The 18760-nt window shown below is 39.1% G+C and overlaps 3 protein-coding genes and 1 long non-coding RNA gene across 6 annotated transcripts in view; 3 read left to right on the top strand and 1 right to left on the bottom strand.

Moving 5' to 3' along the window:
- LOC116238016 (uncharacterized) overlaps positions 1-18760 on the top strand; it is a 65078-nt gene that overhangs the window by 39510 nt on the left and 6808 nt on the right. The gene's annotated exons all lie outside the window — the stretch shown is intronic.
- LOC116238013 (claudin-22-like) lies at positions 1150-4266 on the top strand. Its single transcript, XM_031607468.2, has one exon. It carries the CDS (start codon positions 3575-3577, stop codon positions 4226-4228), a length of 654 nt encoding a protein of 217 aa, XP_031463328.1. The 5' UTR covers positions 1150-3574; the 3' UTR covers positions 4229-4266.
- Positions 5381-6836, top strand: LOC116238012 (claudin-22-like). Its single transcript, XM_090138910.1, has one exon. It carries the CDS (start codon positions 5381-5383, stop codon positions 6083-6085), a length of 705 nt encoding a protein of 234 aa, XP_089995036.1. The 3' UTR covers positions 6086-6836.
- The window catches only part of WWC2 (WW and C2 domain containing 2), an 85649-nt gene continuing 73794 nt past the window's right edge, over positions 6906-18760 (bottom strand). For 2 of the 3 annotated variants that reach the window (XM_090138909.1, XM_031607466.2), the window contains 4 exons: positions 17439-17531; positions 16077-16319; positions 10533-10660; positions 6906-9201 (listed from right to left, as the gene is read on the bottom strand). In XM_090138909.1, coding sequence (XP_089995035.1) covers positions 9135-9201; positions 10533-10660; positions 16077-16319; positions 17439-17531 — 531 coding nt within the window. In that variant the 3' untranslated portion in view covers positions 6906-9134. Of the gene's footprint in view, positions 9202-10532; positions 10672-16076; positions 16320-17438; positions 17532-18760 lie in introns of all 3 variants that reach the window. The other variant, XR_016465922.1, reaches the window with a different exon arrangement.

The raw sequence follows: 18760 nt of genomic DNA on the forward strand, positions 1-18760 counted from the left end.
AGTTCTGTAAAGTCAATAACTTCCTAGTGCTCTTTTCAGAGGTTAAAGTATTAGGGTATTTTTTTTCTGGCCATGAGGTTCCCAGGAGAGTTAGGGTAGTGCTAAAGCTTTTAAAGAAAACATATATTTGCAATATGATTCGGAATCCTTGTCTTCAGCCTGAAAATGTGAAATGGAAGGAAAATAATGTAATGCACTCAGCTGAATAAAATGATATGCATGCTTATCACCCCCATTCTGCTTTAGATTAGTGAACATTTAGTTTAGGCTATGCTTGGAGCTGGTTAGAAGGAATGGCTTAATCTCCGGCACTTAAAACTGTTACAGAAATTGTAGGGATCCAGTTGTGTCCTGTGCTATGTGTTCATGGGCATCGGCTGTAATGAGGCTTAGGAAAGCTTAATGTCTCACGGAACTGACTGCTGAAACAGTCAAATGGCAACAGCAGCACACCTCAAGCGTGCAGCCTGGGTGTCTATGGCAAGTGCCTGGCTGTGGGGGGTGTGATGCTACAGAGAGTCTGCTGGTTCTTGTGCGAGGCAGGCACTGTTGAGGAGACCAGAAATCTGTTCTCTGCAGATCAGATTTCCACACAGAGGTCATTTCAGCCACATAAGAATTGTAGGGTGATATCCCTGAACGTCGCTTACATCAGGCTTTATGTGAAATCCATAGAAAAAGAAGGATGCTCAAAAAACGAATCAAAGGCCCCTCTGAATTCATCTTCTCCTTTCTGAAAGCACGCTGTTCACCAGTAGCTGTACCTATTTGTACTTTCCATCTTGGAGTGGTTGTGTCAGTCACACAGGGTCCTGCTACAGTTGCTGACAAGGTGAGGAGGGGCAGGAGGAGGGGCAGGCCTGTCCGGGAGCAGCCCTCCTGTGCTCGCCCCATGGCACCAGCTGCGAGTGCCCAGTGGGTGGTCCTGCCCTGCTGGCTGGCAGCAGCGGCCACCTCCACTGTGTTGAATGAGCCACTGCAGCTATCAGTGTTCTGGCTGTGCGTTACTGTCGTCCCTACATCATAGTGCACGGAGTTTGTTTCAAATTACCCTGAATTGTAGGGCCGACACTGAAGGGAGTTCTGCACTCAGTGACAGAGAAGGTCGTTCAGCTGGTGCTGAGCAGAGCTGGGATGCAGATCAATGTAGTGGTTGTGTGGCTGCTATGCATTCCTCAGTTTTAACCTCTAGGATTTGCAGTAGCTTCTGCACAGGCACAAGTTGACCAAAATAAGATCCTTCTGAGAATGCGACATTTTCTACATGTGAGAGAAATAAATAAGTAACGGTAGAGAGGAAAAGTGTAAAAGAAGATAGAAGAATTTACATAATCTTGGTTCAGCTACAAGTTCTGTTTGCTTATGGGCTTACTGAGCAAGTTTCAAGTTGAGGCATTTCAGACCTTGTTACTACCCTGGCAACAAAGCAAATCTTTCCTATCTTTTTTTACACAGGGATTCTTTTATAATTTTGCACAGAGTAGTATAAGGAAGCTTTTGCTTGCTCTAAGTTATTGTGTGGTTAACAGTAAATTGCAGAGCTGAATTGGCAAATCTTACTGGTGCTGCAGTCTCAGTGCTTCTGACTGCAAAAATGTGAAGGCTGGCATACTGCTGCTGCTATGGTCAACATTAGCAGAATGAATAGACTTCATGTGCCCGATCTTGTGCTTTTACACTGTATTGACAGTTGGAATTAACAGCAGGGAAGAAAATGTTAAAGGTTCATAGGCAAGGGAAGCGTGACTGGCTGCCAGTAATTGGCAGTAACCATGATTTAAAAGTCAAATAAGCATGTAGCTCCTGAATGAGCAGAAGCACTCCTGAAGAGCAGTTGTTTATCTGAAAAATTATTCCAATGGCATTATGGAGTTTCTCACTGAATGTCATGATGGTTTCCAGAACTAGTTTTCTTGCTCTGAACACAAAATGGGGGAGAGAAACCACATTGCCAAATCTAAAAGTGCAATCTGGAGTCTGAATGAATGCAAGGTTTTTTCTTTACTCCTTATGCCTGGTGGGTGGCCAAAAGTAGAGCCTCACTTGCATCAATTTGTTCCCCATGTTGTCAGTAATGTCCTCAGTGATTCCTACTCTTGTGCATGGCAATTTTTTTACCAGGTATAAGTCATACAGCTGGGCTGGTACCCAAGCTAAGGGGAAATATATTGACTGTCTTTGTATGACAAGCTCTGTCATAGCTTATGGCAGTAAAATTGCAAAGGTTAGAAATTGACACAGAATAATGCAGAAATGAGGAAGAGGAGACTTACTTCACAGTTAAGTTTCTTAATTATACCTTTCAGGATTTTGGAAACCTTCAAAAATGGTGTTATGCTCTTCTATCACCATACTCTATTTTGAACAAGTACAAATTAAAATACACAAATTTGTCTGATTTGGTACATTGTCACATCCAGCAACTGAAGGCAAGACCAGATAGAACCTTTGGATTGTGCACACGTGCATGTCTTTACACTGCTCAGCTTTCTCCCATACAGGCTGTGCTGTGACATGTGCAGGGGGAATAGCAGGCAGATATTATCGCTGCTGAGCCAGTAGACAAGCACAAGAATAGCTATCATGACCGCAGAAAGAAGCGGGGTTTGCTAGCAGGGTAATGGCATAGTGATATCTTGCTTTGATCAGAAAAGCACCAGACATCCCCTGGCCCTAGGAGCACTGAGTGCCAAAAGCTGTCAGACACGAAGTGTACGCTCTGTGCCATCTGGGACATGGGTTCTAGGAAAGGGGACACTGGGCTGGTGTAAGCTGCTACTGTGGTATTGCTGAAGTCCTGAGGCAGGTACAGCTTACACCATCTGGTGATCTGCCTGAGTTCATTATGGTAGAGGGATGTCTAGGATTTCATTCTCTACGGTGCTTTGACCATACCCGTCTCCTTTTCCCCTTAAGAGTCAGTCAAAACAAAGCCCATTTTAAAAGAAATGAATGTAGAAAATGTGAAACGTAAGGATCTTTTACAGAGTGTCTTTTACAGTGCTGGGACATAAAACAGAGCAGTGGAAGATAAGCCGTTATGTATGTTGAGGAAGCCTAAGAATAAAGATTATAGGCAAACAGTCTACCTTTCTTTACAAGGCCTTGATTTACATCCCTGAAATCTCAAATTTAGCTATTACAATGAAGTCCTGTTGCTCACAGAGCTGACTTTTTATCACCACTTAAAATCTAATTAATCCGTATCGAAGCACAAAGATTTCTGTTGTATTTTAGGGTGAGGGGTCATAGAGCCTTCTTTGTTCATCCTCAGGCTTGTAATCATCAGGCATTGGGATATAATTTTACCAAGCAAATTGGAAGGTAACAGATCAAATCCTTATCGGAAAGACTAACTCATGGTTTAGTGAAGTCCTTCGTCCTTTATGTGAAACATTATATTCGTGAAGAACAAAAAAGTGTTTGAGAGCTTACAAAGGGTTAATAGCAAGGGCTTATATTTGGGGCAGCAGAGAACTAAAATCATCATAGCTTCCACCACCACTCGAGACAGCAGTTGTTAGAGAACTGCTGGAGCAACCTTCTTCCACAAGCTTTTAGGACTACTCTTACAATGGCCTTGGTTTATCGACCAGTGGTGCAATTAAGTGGCATATTATTATCTCTGTTGGGATGGGTCCTATCCTGTCTCACTACCTATTTACCTCAGTGGAAAAATCTTAACTTGGAACTGAACGAACTGGAGATTTGGACCATGGGACTCTGGCAAGCTTGTGTTGTCCAAGAAGAAGGGGGAATGCAATGCAAGGACTTTGATTCTTTCTTGGCTTTGCCTGCAGAACTCAGGATTTCTAGGATTTTGATGTTTTTTTCCAATGGACTGGGGCTTTTGGGCCTCTTGTTCTCAGGATTTGGGTTGGACTGTTTGAAAATTGGTGAAAGACAACAGAATCACAAGAAACGGCTGTTGCTGTTTGGAGGAATGCTGTTCTGGATGTCGGGGATTACAGCTATTGCCCCAGTTTCTTGGGTTGCCCACTCCACAGTCCAGGAATTTTGGGATGAGAATCTACCAGATATTGTTCCCAGGTGGGATTTGGGGGAAGCATTATTTGTTGGCTGGCTTGCTGGATTTTGTCTTATACTAGGAGGATCCCTACTTAACTGCACAATCTGCTCAACTGAACTCCATCCATCTCCGGTCCATTATGCAGTAACAGAACAGCAAGATCAGTGTCAACACTTGGAAACTGAAACTAAGCCTTAAAACCAAAGGCTTTAAGTAGGACAGAAAGATTGCCCTATCTTTTCCAAACTCTAGTGCAAGCCAGCAGCTTGTTCAGTAGTAATTCAAAGGACTCTTTGTTACTTAGCTGGTTTCCTAAACTTATGTTTTCTCCATAACTGGTATCTGAAACTGGTGTATTTTCTCACCTGCAGAACTATTTAAAATGTTTCACAGGAGAATTTTATTTTTTCATAGACTGTGTAGAAAAGCTGTTTTTGTTTTCTCAACTGCACGGTAAAATTCTGAAAATGAATATGCATGTTCCATGGCATTTTGGCTTTTAACCAAAATAAGCTTCCTTTTCATATGAAATCAACTAACCGAGCCTCAAAGCTTGATTCCCTGTCGCAATTTTCCACTTGCCTAATGTAGTGACGTAGGAACTTTTTTCCACATCCTTAATGCTCTACATGCATGCATTGCTCCAGATTGTTTTTTGTGGACAAACAAATTGTGCTAAGCAAACTGCAGATTTCTGAAATTCTACCACGATTTGCAGATGTCTTTTTGTGCATGGGATATTATGATGTGGTACTTTGTACCCCAGAAGTTGTGTCTGCGATCTCAGCCTAGCACATAAAACTGCTCATGCAAGTTATTCTGAGCATTCTGGCATCTGCAAACTCGCACCAAAAATAGGCTTAGAGACAAAAAACACTTATCCTGTCTTGTTCTGATGCAGGTACTGAGGTTTTATGCATCCTATCAAAGGCTTCTCAGGCTCCATTCACCTACAGCAAAACATTCTCAAGACAGAACCTTTAGGTAGATGATATTTGGCCACAATGAGGACAGCCTATTTAAGTAGGAATGTATCAATGTGGTATTAAAGTACTTTGCATTTGTGGTTCTTATTTTAATAAGAAACTAAGAGATGCCAAAATTTGCAGAAATGTTTCAGTGCTCTAGCAGATAGATGAAAAGCAAAGTATATAACTAAAACCCAAATATTAACCAACTCAGACTAATGAAAGGTGAGCCCAGCAGTGGTCACACCCTTCAATTAGTGGTTTACCACACTATTTCCTTATCCCCTAAATGCTGCCCATGAAACCAGGTAACATAAAGCTGGAGGGGGAGGAGTATTTCATACTTTATAAAGCTTTGTTTTAACATTTGCCAGTGTTCAGTATGTGCAGAATATTGTTTTCAAAAGCCATCAGTTCAGTGCTACTTCAACTGCTAAAAATGGACTTGGTCCACAGACACAGGCTACAGTTATTTGGATTGTTGCTGTCTGTAATAGGATGGATTTTAACTGGTACCTGTAACTATTTACCAGACTGGAAAAACCTCGGCTTAGACTTAAATGAACTGGAGCTTTGGACTATGGGACTCTGGCAAACCTGTGTAGTCCAAGACGTAGGAGGAACACAGTGTAAAGACTTTGATTCTTTCCTAGCTTTGCCCATAGAATTCAGGATTTCCAGGATTTTAGTATCGACATCAAACGGACTAGGACTTCTGAGCCTCGTCATCTCTAGCCTTGGTTTGGACTGCCTAAAGATAGAGCAGAAGCTAAAGAAACAGCTGTTACTACTTGGAGGAATACTCATGTGGATAGCTGGAGTTCTGGTCTTAGTTCCTGTTTCCTGGGTTGCCTATATGATAATCCAGGAATTTTGGGATGAAGTGATCCCAGAGATTGTGCCCAGATGGGAAATAGGGGATGCACTGTTCAGTGGTTGGTTTGGTGGCTTTTTTATAATTCTAGGAGGCTCTCTACTTCTCTTGACAATCTTCTTATCATCTGACCATCGATTACCAGAACAGTATACAATGGCAGATACGCAAGACAACCATCAACAGGTGGAGACTGGAAACAGAAGACTTTAAAAAGGGTACATGCTAGCTTTTTGGTTTTCTTACTCTTGTATTACAGTAAGAAAATGCTGATGAACAGACTGGCTACTGTTTACAAGACTGGGGGAGGGATTATTACAGTACAGGTTCCTTTCATTTCTACTTACTTTCAATTTTAATTAGATTGTCATAGCTCATCAATTAATGTAAGTCACCACTGTTTTTCTCCAAAATCTGATCAGTTGTTGTGTTCTTTGTGGTGTTTTTATGTTTATTTGCTTGACTGTGTTGGTGTTCTTTTTTCATGTTAAATGAGTAAAAAGTTGTGATGGATGCATGGAGACTTAACACTTTTAAGCAGCAGAAGCCTTAAAGTTCTGAAGGGGTTTGCAGTGCCAGTTCAACATACATTACAAAAATCTAATACAACATAACCTTAAATTAAATTCCATGGATCTTTATTCATTTGCACTAGTTGAAACTAACTGTTTCCTCAACGTCACACAATATTCTACACTGTGTGTGTATGTGTGTATGACTGAATATATCCTAGCACCACCATACACACTGTGTGGAAAGCCAGCATTTTTGAACAGTATCAAGATGCTGTCTGCTGGAAAGTACTCATTGCTATTGCAGCTTTTCTTTGATGAATGTAAAGAATTAACTTCAAGCGTATGCATCGTTTTCCTTAAAACTTATCCTAAGACTTGTCAGTGATTGATGTGAACTTTCTATAAATCACAAAGAGTTTACACTGACAAATCTATATGCTCTTTGTAGCAACAGATGGCTGCTACAAAAATGTAGAACAGCAATAACAATTGAATAAAACACTGGTCTGGAAAAGAACTTTGTTAAAAAAAATGTATTTTCCAATCACTGAAACACATGGAAAGTGCAGAGACAAGTTAATCTACGTGATGTATTTGCATACTTTTACAGACAAAATTAGAACAGAACCACATTCAGCATATAACCTGATTAAATATTTAGTTCAGTCCTGAGCATTTGATATTTAATACAGCATAAACATAGCAATATCTTTAAAAAATTCTTATTTGATTTACCTTCTATTACATTTTTTTCCTAACCTTTGCTCATTTGGTTAAATATTCTTGTACCAGTAATATTTAATTTTGATATCTGCAACCGCAGTGATAGTGGTACCTGGAAACAGAACTAATTGCATTTGTTACACTCTGCTGTGCAGAGTAAATTCTACTTTGAGTAATATCTATAATTGTAAACTGACAGGATTATTTGTATGTGTTAGCTTATTCTATTGAGTGTTTTGAGGTTGGATAATTTAAATTTATTTTTAAAGAAAGCAGAATTGTTAAAAGCTGCCTATAAATATGTTGAACTTTACCAATTTGGAAAACGAGACACATTTTGCAATGAGTTTTTTGAGCTAAGGCCAACATCTTTAAATTTTGACCTTTCTCCATGCTTACAAATATATGATAATACTTTTTTGAAAATTATTCAACGTGTGAGGAAAAACAGCTAATCTGGCAAGAATTCAGACAGCTCTAAATACTTTTCACAATAGCATCACATGAAATATTTTTATGGCCAGAACTGAACTATATTAAACACAACATAAATAAGACTGTAAATAAATAAAAGAAAAATCACAAAGTACACCTCTAAACATCATTCTACAAACATATAATCAAATTGAGAAGTTGAAACTGTCAACCTTCATTTCACCTCTACATTAAATAATTCCAGATTTATTTATTTTCTTAAATTGACCTTTCAAATATGTTATCTCAAACCCAACCAAGAAAAAACAAGTGAGGCATTCATAAATGATGTTTAACCAGTCATCTTGCCCCAAATAGCACATCTGGCTATATGTTTAAGTGAACTGATGTTTGTGCATAAGAAAGCCCTTGAGTAAGGCTTACACAGATCTCTCATCACAGAGTTGTCACTGCGAATTTCAGACAGCTGCTACCATCACGTTAGTTATATTCACTTCCATTTTCTCAGCGATTATAACTCTTTTGAGACATTAAGGCCATGCATATGTGGATAACGTGATTGTACTGAAATACATGGCGCCTTCTAGTCAGGATTTTTACTTTTCCAGAGAGACTTTACTTCAACAAACTTCTGATATCCAAGTTACTGGGGACAAACTTTTCTCCTGGTACAAATACTTCCATAAAATCCTCTTCATAATTGTAAACTTAATGAACACTTTCATATTCTCCTAGCTGGCAATAAGGCAGCCTCTAGGAAAAAAAAACTAATACAGAGAAACTCATTTCAAAGAGTACAGTAGATATAACTATTCTGATTTCACTGTTGGTATTACCAATTTTATTCAGCTTCCAGTTCAGAAAGCAGCTGCCCTTTCGGTAGTCTCACAGGAATTTTTTAGGGTTGTTTGTCTGCCTTGTCTTTCCCCTCTCTCCCACAGATGCAAGAAACCTTTTAGTGCAGGTTACAGTACTGTACATTCACAAAACTGAATTTTGTCTCTCCCTATACAATATTACAGAACAAGAACAGAAGAAATTTATTTTCAGAAACAAAAACTCCAATGTGGGTGATGAATCTAATTAGCAGCTGTTGTGAGGCAGCCTTGATGTTTTGGAAAAAAGCTTACACTTGTAGTTAAATTCAAACTACAAAAGTCACACTCTTATATAAAAATATTGCATGGCAAAACGGCCATCTTCACAGTCTGCTCACATGAAAATAGTGAAAAGATAAACAATCTTCTGTTGAACGTAATATTTCTCAATACAGTGCGGTTCAACAGGATACATGCTCAGTACTGCCTTTGTTCCTTTGTTCCATCTTTACAAAATAAAAACACATGCAATACATACAAACTGTACAAAATCAGCATCAGTATACCAAAATTGATCTACTTTGGTTTTCCTTTTTTTTTTGTCATTTTTTTTAGATGTACAAGAATTCAATTCGCTGTATTTTACAAATATACGTATTAATATTGAATGTAAAATAGAAGAGCTGTAAAAGCAGGTCACTAGAAATACGAAGTTCATCTAAAAAAAAAAAAGATGAGCAATGGAAAAAACACTTGAATGAATATGCATAATTATACATCATCAGCTGGAAGGGCTGGTATATTGATCTTTGCTCTTGTGAAATATGCTATCTTCTCCCTGAAATTACCAAACAAAACAAGTTAGTATTTTACCATTTATGGCATGACTAATGTCATCTACTGTAGAACTGCTAATGTTACAGCATGGTTTTTTAAAATATAGGCTTGGAAAACACACTGAATTTATTTACAACCGTGGTTGCAAGGGCATTCTGATATAATTTCCTTCTTAAGCGCATTCATATAAAAAGCAGCTCCCAAAGCCAATGTTTTTGTAATAAATGCAATGACACAACTGACATACTGCTCTTATGACTGCATTTTCTGTCATGATATTTCAGGGGAAAAGGGGAGGAGACAAAAACAAAACATTTGATCCTGAATTTGGAAACGGAAAAAGAGAACTTAAAAATTAGGTCTGGGCAAGAAGCAGAATTACCATCCCATTCTGCAGTTGCTTCCACTGTGCTGTTACCATTTGTCTCCTATGAACTGAGATATTATTGAAGCATAACAAGTTCATATGTGCCTGTCTGCCAGAAGCAGACGATAAATACTGGGGGCTTACAAATCAAAACTCAGAAGAGCCATTCTTCTTGAGAGCTTCAAAATGCCTCTGTGTGTGATATGTCTTTGAGGCCGCATCATTATACCAAGCCCAACTAACAGGTTGAGTACAATTTGGCCACAGGAGATGCCTATTTGTCCAACAGACTAAACCATGTTTTTCCCTCGCTGAGCTTGAACTCTGTTTGAAAACAGTAGCACAGAGTAAAAATTAACTTCATAAACTGGATTCCCTGGCTAATGCTGGTGGTGATCAGATGATAGATGAGGACAGAGATTTACTACATCCTTCATGCAGGGGAAGGATTAGTATCTTTTTTGATGATGCCTGGTGCCTGAAACAAATCTCCTCTAAAAGAAAAGTAGAACAGTATGCATCTGCTCTGGAACCTGATTAATCAGTAGTTTTGCCTGGCTCAAGACTTCTTGTATTTGTGGAAGATCTGTATTTCCCTCCTCCTTTTGGTCACAGAAACAGCAGAAGGTAAATGAAGCAGTTCATGTGGTATTCTTACTTGTCATAAGCCAGTGTGCATCACTCAAACCTGAAAAGCCCGCTGTTGACGTGTGGGTCATCAGAGCCTTGACAGCAGGCATGCACGTGCAGCCCACAGTGGTCTGAAACTCTTCACCCTGCTTCCTCACCATCACCACTGTTCAGAGACACACTGCTGCCTTTGTCATGTGAGCAAATTACCCAGTCCTCTGAAATATGTGGTGTTTCTTGAAACTCAAAGGTGTGCATGTTTGATTATGTTTAGAAAAATTCATGTTACTTAACTACACTAAAAAGAGCATTGAAAAGCCTTAAACAGGTCCTACCTGAATGACTGCACCTGTAGTGGCACTTTCTGACTCTGCTCCCGTAGCCGGCATACATCCTTCGAAGCTTTCCTCATCAGTTTCTCAGCACTTAAGCCTTGCTTCTGCTCTTCTTTTGACTGCTCAGCCTGTAAAATAACTGTAAAATAACTATATTTTGCTAGTAATGAGCAACTGCTTATTTCACAGAAACGACAACTTCTTGTGTCAAGCAAATCTCTACACAAGGAGAGAGAACTGGTATCACAAGCCTAAGCAGTGGGCACTAAATAAGATAACAGAGCATTTTCTGAAAAATAAAAAATAAATAGAACAAACCATGCCAATCACAGGTGGTTTCTATGCACTGTATGGTTTATGACATATTTCTTATCACTGAAGTTAGTACCTAAATTAATACAAACGAAATGTCTCTTTAATACTGGGAGACAGTAATTCCCCCACAAACTAGTTTTCTTTCCTAGAGCACGCTCTTCAGAAAGTTGTTCAAAAAGTTGCCCATACCTAATATGAAATGACAAATAATAATAAAAAAAGACATCTCTCAGAATACACTTTCAAGTTTTGATAACCTTCCTTGCAAAGTTAGCATTTGTGAACTCTCGCACTTTTAATTGTGATAAAACCATATTAGCCTATTGCTAATGAAAAAAAGCCCTGCCAGGATGCTCTAGTCTGAAAGAAACATGAGGGACTGAAGATGCATCCTTTCCAATTGTTTTCACCCAACTGCAAGACTAATTTAGTACGCACTTCAGCTTAGAGATGTTCTGTAAGTTTATGCAAGAAAATATTTTAAATGCTACAGTGCTTACTGTACACTGGATTGGGGGGGAAACAAAGCAATAAAATAATTGTTTGTCTCTGAAATGCATTTTTCACATCAGTGTGTTCTACTATTAAAATGCTTTGAAGACACTGAGGGTATAACCCCAAATCAGGTTAAGCTGATGCTAAATCCACTGAAATCAAACTTCCAGCACCATACAACCAAGGACGAATGGGAAATACAGTCACTTGTCTTCCTTTATTATGTTAATAAGAGATTAAAAACAAACTGGTAGAAGGGTAGATGCAAGATAACAGCATTATGAATACGAAGGATACATCTTAGCATCTTCTGTAAAATCAGATTAGGAATAGCCTTTCTCTTATCCAATGAATCCCTTATTAAACACTGCATGTAAGAGCTGAAGGGAACAGGAACTTTGGAATAAACAACAGGTGAAAGATGAGAGCTCCCAAGAGGTGTTTTGGCTTCATGGACACTGATTTTCATCTCAAAGGTCCTTGCTGACTTGGTTCTCCCTTGAGCTGGTGATAGCCATCAGTACTCTCTCAGTCTTAATGGTTGTGAAGTCACAGTCCTAGCAGAGATGTTCATTTAAGCTGCTTAAAATACATAGATTTTGCATGTGGATAACAACTCTTTTGCACTGTAGCAGATCAAAGCCAAGGCAGGAACACAGTCTGGTACAAGAGATCACGGATCCTTCTTGACATGAATGCCCATGAGTGAGTTACAGTGTCTCCATACCTCCGTACTGCTGCCTCTATTACAGTCTTCTTTAGTGAGTACTGCCACATCACCAGCACCATCAGGGCTGTACTATCCACCATCATGGTGGCAAACTGCTTTTTTATTCTTGTTTTGCTTTCTAAGCGTTCCAAAGGTATCTGAACACCCAATAATTTGAAGAGCAGCTCCTTTTCAGTGGACAGTCATCTGGGTCTCTTAGACAAGTGGCTGGTGTTCAAATGCAGAGAAGTTTCTTAACACATGCATTATCACTCTCATTTTGTGTGGGATGCAAGGCTGGCTGATGGCACCTTGTGTGTGCACACTCACCTTCACTCCTAGGCTATAGGGACAGTCACACAGAGGTTATTTACTGCATCTTCAGTTTTGTCAACCATCAGAACTTAACAGAAGCACTTCATGTTCTTAAACATTTCTTGAAGTTGCTTGGGGGCTTAATTTTGATGCTTAACTTTAAGCACACAGACTCAAATGCTAGTCTGCTACCTCAAATGAAAACACATGCCCAAGCCAGAATCTTCTAAATTGGTTTCAAACGTAGGAATTCATGTGTCCAGATCTGAATTCAGCCCGGTAGGTTCCCAAACAACAGAACCAACTAATACAAAAACATTACACCACACTATCAGTTGCATGGTATTTAAGGAAACCTGCTTCCAGCAGATAGCAGCACCCTGCATCTGCTGAAATGTAGTCCGGTGTTTGTATGAAGGAATGCCATTTTAAAACACCTCCAGTCAGCCTGTACTGCTGTTAACTTCAGTCCCCAACTCCAAAATAGCAAAAGATTTTAAAATGAAATTAACCTATAAACACTGCTTTTCCTATTAGTTAGTAAACATACATTTGCAATCTGCAACTGGTAGTGTATTAATTAGTTTTCTGCATGGCCATATGTCTTTCTTAGTTCCCAAGTTAATATTTATCATCAAAACACTATCAGAACAATATTTCAAAATTCTGATTCTGAGATTCTTATGATTACTGCCTTTCAGGTTAACAACAAAAAACACCAACTGTCCTTTAACCTTGATGTTTGAAACACGTACTCCTTTCCAATTTTTTAATACTTTTGATTTTTATATGCAGGAAATTACTCTGAGCTAACAATACGCATTGAGGGATCAAGGTTCTACAGATTTGTGACTTGCCAGACAGTCAATCTTATTTTGAACTAGTGTGGCAGGCTGCAGAAAGCTGCAAGATATCGTCTACTGGTGTAGAGCAGCAGTGTCCAATAGAAGGGAGAAGTGAATAACTGAGGGAAGTAATTTCTCCCATTTGCCACAGCTACCACAAACAAGGATCAGGACTCAGAACATGATAGTTTCAGTGTGCTCTCAGGTAGATTTGGCTTCAGCCCAGTCTGTCTAAGAGAATGCACATAAGAAGGTATATACAAGATGGGGTTTATATTAGTACCATGTTTCTTGAGTGATTTATAAAAGCAATCCTCTGTCTACATAAAATACAGAAAGGCATGCTAATACTCTGACCATGCATTCATTATGGGCCAAAAATCTGGCTTTGGATAGACAGGAATCTCTGTATTTGTGCTTAACATAAGCATGAGATAACAAGTAATAAGGAAAGCTTAGCAAAATTAAAGCTGAAACACTAACTCCTGCCTTGTTCAGTGTTTTTTTTTTTTGTATAGAAGAATGAAAGAGTCTAACAAAAAGCTGTTGTCTTCGTTTCGGTTTTGCGTTATTAAGGACTACATTGAAGATGTACTGGAAAGAAATAACATATTTATAGCTAGACACAGGTGTCTTTTTAGGATGCACGCAGATGAAGTACTTCAGAGGACAGCAGGTGTCTGAAAACTTACTTATATGAGAATTTAAGACAAATGAGTAAATGTTTCTGCTGCACAGCAATACCTACTCTTTCCTGATCTGTAGGTATTAGTGGACTCTACGTACTTGCTATACTTAAAAAAATGTGGTAGGAAGGGAAGGTATGGAGCCTGTGTATTGGGCTTCAAGCAGAGTAACTGTACTAGCAAGCAGCCACTGATTTTCAACATCCCCCACATCTCCAGTTTCTTCTTTCACTTGAGACATTCTCAGTTACCCTGGCACTTAGAGCCACTGCATTAGTCTGTGCCCTTATAATGCCTGCAGGATCTAAAAAATGACAATGTTTTCTAGACTGCTGTGTTCTGCTAAACCAAGAGGAAGCACTGACAGCAGAGTATAGCATTCTCAGGGTTGATCTGATCCACAGGGGAAGGCTATAATGATATGGAGTGCAGAGAGAGAGACAAAAGCACTGATCAAGAACTGAGCTGAGAGAACATACTGAGAAAAAAACTTTTTTTTTCCTAAGTTGATGGTCAAGGACTTCTTAATGTAGGTGATATCACTACAATTAATAACGTCCGCTAGATTTTTCTTCCACAGATTTATCACACCGCTTTTTGACTTAGCAAATTTGCAACATTCTTGATGTTAGGTCAAAAACTTTTTTTACATTTTCTAAATATTTGCTTTTTTTCAACCTGTTACCTCTTCAGTTCCCTATTCCTTGTATTATAAAAGGCAATGATTAGTTGCCCTCCTCCATGTCACCTGTGATTTTATGGTTGAGGCTACTTGGCCATTTCTAACATAGAAGCTGTTTCCTCCCTCTGACTGTACTTGTTCACCCTTGGCAGTTTCACTACCTACTTTGAAATGGGGAACCAGAATTAAACAAACTTTATGTTGCAGACATAACATGTATTTATGTCATTAAAGAATTATTATTTGTTTCATTTCAGCTTTCTTTTCTTTCTTTGTAATTCCCAATGTCTTATATGCTTTTTGACATCTGAATGCTGTGATGATTTTGCCGACATTTTTGTTTCTTGTATCTGTAATATCCCACTCCTAGCAGCTAATTCAGAGCCCTTTTTGTGTGTAAATGTTAGGATTATCCCTTCTCTGCCCTACACATGTGCACATACTGATATCTACTATTTTTATTTGAACTGTTGCTTACATATTAAGAGGTCCTTTGTACCTTGTTAATATGTTTCCTTTTTTACTATTTTGAATAATGTGGGTGTCATCAAAACGCTCATCTCCATCAACTGTGAACAGCTGAAGAACACAAATCCCTCCTGAAGATTGCTGCCAACCTCCCCTCATTGAGTATTGATGTCTTCATAGTAACACTGAGAGGAAGGGAGCTCCGGAGGGTGACTACTCTGATCTGATCTCCTGCTCAGAGCAGATCAAGCCAGAGCTGCATACTCAGCATCTTCCCCCCATTAAGTTTCAGTATCTCCAAAAGTGGAGCTAGTGGAAGCTGATTTCTGTTTTGTTGTTGTTGCTGTTATTCACAACCTCTCTGGGCCCTTATTTCATTGTATGATCCCCCTCACAATAGGAAAAAAACCCACAAACACCCCAAAACAAAAAACCCCAAAAGCATCCAGCTTTTTCTTATATCAAGTCAGAATTTCCTGTGTTCTATCTTGTCACCACTATCTCTCATCCCTTCTTATCCTGCTTCTTGTCTTTCATCCACATGAGGGCATCCTGACTTAGCTTATGTTAGTCTAGATGCTGAATATGTTTTTGTATGACTTTATAAAATCACATGAAGAACAGAACTTGGTATTCATCTGCAGGCATCATCCTCCATAAGGAAATATACCAGGGTGGATGTACTGCCTTTTCCGTAATCCCACACCAGTGAAAGTAACGGCCAATGCCCTCCCTGCCTCGTACAAAGATCTCTTAGCTACCAATTGTGTGAAGACTGCAAATAAGCCAATACTGACGGACAAAAAAATACCTACAAAGCTTTGTACATGTATGGCTGGGAGAGCAATGTTCAAGTGTTTAGGTGGCACCAGTCAAATAACATTTCAAATTCTAGGTTTAAATATTTTGATATTGACTAATAAATAGTGTTTACATATCTGAATTACATAGTATAAGTAGTGAAATTATAAGTAGTGAAATGTGAGATTCTGTAAAAATCTTCACACGAAATCTGTATGCTGCTCATACCTGTTTTTCAGCTTGTTTCAACAGTTTCTGGAATCGTTCATCCTCCAGTACGCACAGGGGAAGGTCTGTCTCTCCTCTACCTTTCATTTCTTCAAGCTTCTCCTTAAGATCCCTCAAGGCCTGAAGCTCATCATTCAGTCGATTCTGTCGTGTGCGTGACGCCTGGAGGTCCAGCTCCAAGTCGAGGGAAGTGCGTACAGGGCACTCTTGCGTAGCTCTTCGCATGATTGGCTGGCAAACAGGCTGAATCATTTGGGAGAAAGGAAAATAAAAATTAGTACCTAGAGAGGCTAGTGGAGGGCTTGACATAATACAGTCAGAAAAGCTCGACTATTTTTTGTTTTCCTTCAGCAAAATGCTGCAATTTTAAGATCCAACTCTAAAAATCCATCTATTCTGAAAGTACTCTTTAGTCAGTAGCTACAAATAAGTGCAAAAGTTTCACCAGTCATTTGTAGAATGACAAAGTTAAAACTAAGAAACCCTTTTCTGATCCTCAGGATAGCACTATGGAAGTAGCCCAAAACTACACATAAGACTTCCCCACAGATTTAAACAGTATTATTTTTTTTAGTCAATATTTGCTTTTTCAAAGTCCAAACAATTATTTAAACCTGTAAACAAGCACTTCCTTAGCGTATTGCACATTTATTTAGTATCTTTTCACTGTGCAGTTCACATGAATAAGTGGGGCAGAACTAGTCATCCCAGACTTTTCTGTATTTCTTTCTTATATCAAATGTAATGCTGCAACCTGCTAACAACCCTTCTGCAGGAGTATTTATTTTTATTTGTGATCGAGATTAAAAATATACCTCACAACTTATAAGAACAAATTCTATGTAAAATAAGTGTGATGTTGCTCTCTTTCTTCTTCAATCCATTTGTTATTCAAACTCTCTTGGGTAAAAGTAAATCAACTTCAAAAGCATATCAGAATCCTTGAAATTTCCACCCAAACTTGCTCAGCATGTACACTATTGGTGTTCATATTTGTGTAGCTTTAGCTGCCTTGGGTCCCTTTGCTGGGGCAAAGATGTTTGTCAGTGGGCAAAGATGAGCCTGGTCCAGCCCGTCCCTGGTGACAGCCAAGGTCAGGCTGGAGGGGCTCTGAGCACCTGATGGAGTTGCAGGCATCCCTGTTCATTGCAGAGTAGTTGGACCAGATGGTCTTCAAGTGTCCTTTCTAACTCAGACAATTCTGTGACTCTAGGGAGGTCACAACCTAAAACTACAGGGGATGTGTGTGGTACTTACATCGCTTTTGCTCATAAACTTGCATTAAAAAGCATGTGGTTTAAGTTATTTGCTATTCCCGATTTCTCCATTTGTCTTAAACCATTCAGGTAATGCAGTACATACCCGTTTGACTCTTAGGCTCCTCCTTTCTGTGGCATTCCTCACAAAGAGAGACTTTTTGGCTAGAGTTGAGCTGTCACTGTCACTTCGACTCAACTGTGAAAATGTACATAATGAACAGAGATATAAAGCATCTTCACATACAAATACATCTGTATTGGGTAAAACCAGTCAGAAAATCTCAGTGCTGAAAAACACTGAGTGGAGGTAATTCTTAGCATAAAATAAAACATTTTTCAACTAAAGCATCTATTCTAAAATTCTATTCCTAGGCCAAGACAGCCATCGATCTTAATGAATAGGAAGTAGACTGTTCAGGAATGCAAGGAAGGTAACTGGGTATTAAGAAGGAGCAAATGACTGGCTGCCTTTTATGTGACTGCAGGTTATACTATGGATTTCATTTACTTGGGGCAGACATTAACGAACGACCACAGGGAAGGTAAATTACTGTGGATGTGCACTCATCCAACAAACATTTTTTTTGTATTACAACTTCCTTCAGAAGCACTTGCAACTTCTCAGAAATACCCATCACAGCACAACAGCAGTGTTTTCTTAATTATAGCATTAGTTCCATGTAAATCAATGCAGACTGTCAGATGTATCAACATGCATGGTGGTAAATCTTCAAAGAAAGCAAAAGCTTCCATCTGTAGAATATTTATTTTTACCTCCTTGGAAAAGGACAGATACAAAGAATTAATTCTGCTAACATTTCCATAACCAACAAAGGCAGAGCCCTAAAGCACGCTTATGCAGAACTGACTGGGAGTTGGGGGTGAGAAATGGAATACGCTTGCAATATGAACACACCTCTCTATAGAAAGAAGTTTGTCTGTTCACCATGGAAATGCTACTGGGAACCTGGATATGCTTGGGTAATTATCATCACTGATGTTCTTTAAGCACTTTTCAAAGGAGGTTTTCAAAGGCACCAAACAGGCCTTGAGTCCATCCTTTAGGCCTCAAAAGCCACATACTTTTTACTTGTTGTAACATCATATGAGATATAAGTGCTAAGCGATTTCTTCTGAAATGAGAACAGATGGCCTGAGCATATCATTGGCTGCTTTCCTCTAGTAAGGTACCAGAGCAAGGAAGGCTGGACATGTTTGCAGTACATGTGGAGACTAGGGCTGAGGAAGCCTGATTTGTTCAGCCCTATTCATGGACTTAGATGCAGCTACAGCGCACACTCTTGAGCCCAGACAATGGACCACAAGTATTTTTGAAGCTGTAAGAGTGTGATTTCTGCAAACATGGGTTTTTCCTAGGCAACTTTCCTTCTAGGCCATACCATACATGATGAGAAATACAGTGGT

The sequence above is a fragment of the Phasianus colchicus genome, chromosome 4, assembly GCF_987193195.1.
Source record: "Phasianus colchicus chromosome 4, bPhaCol1.hap1.1, whole genome shotgun sequence".
In the NCBI taxonomy this organism is placed as follows: Eukaryota; Metazoa; Chordata; class Aves; order Galliformes; family Phasianidae; genus Phasianus; species Phasianus colchicus.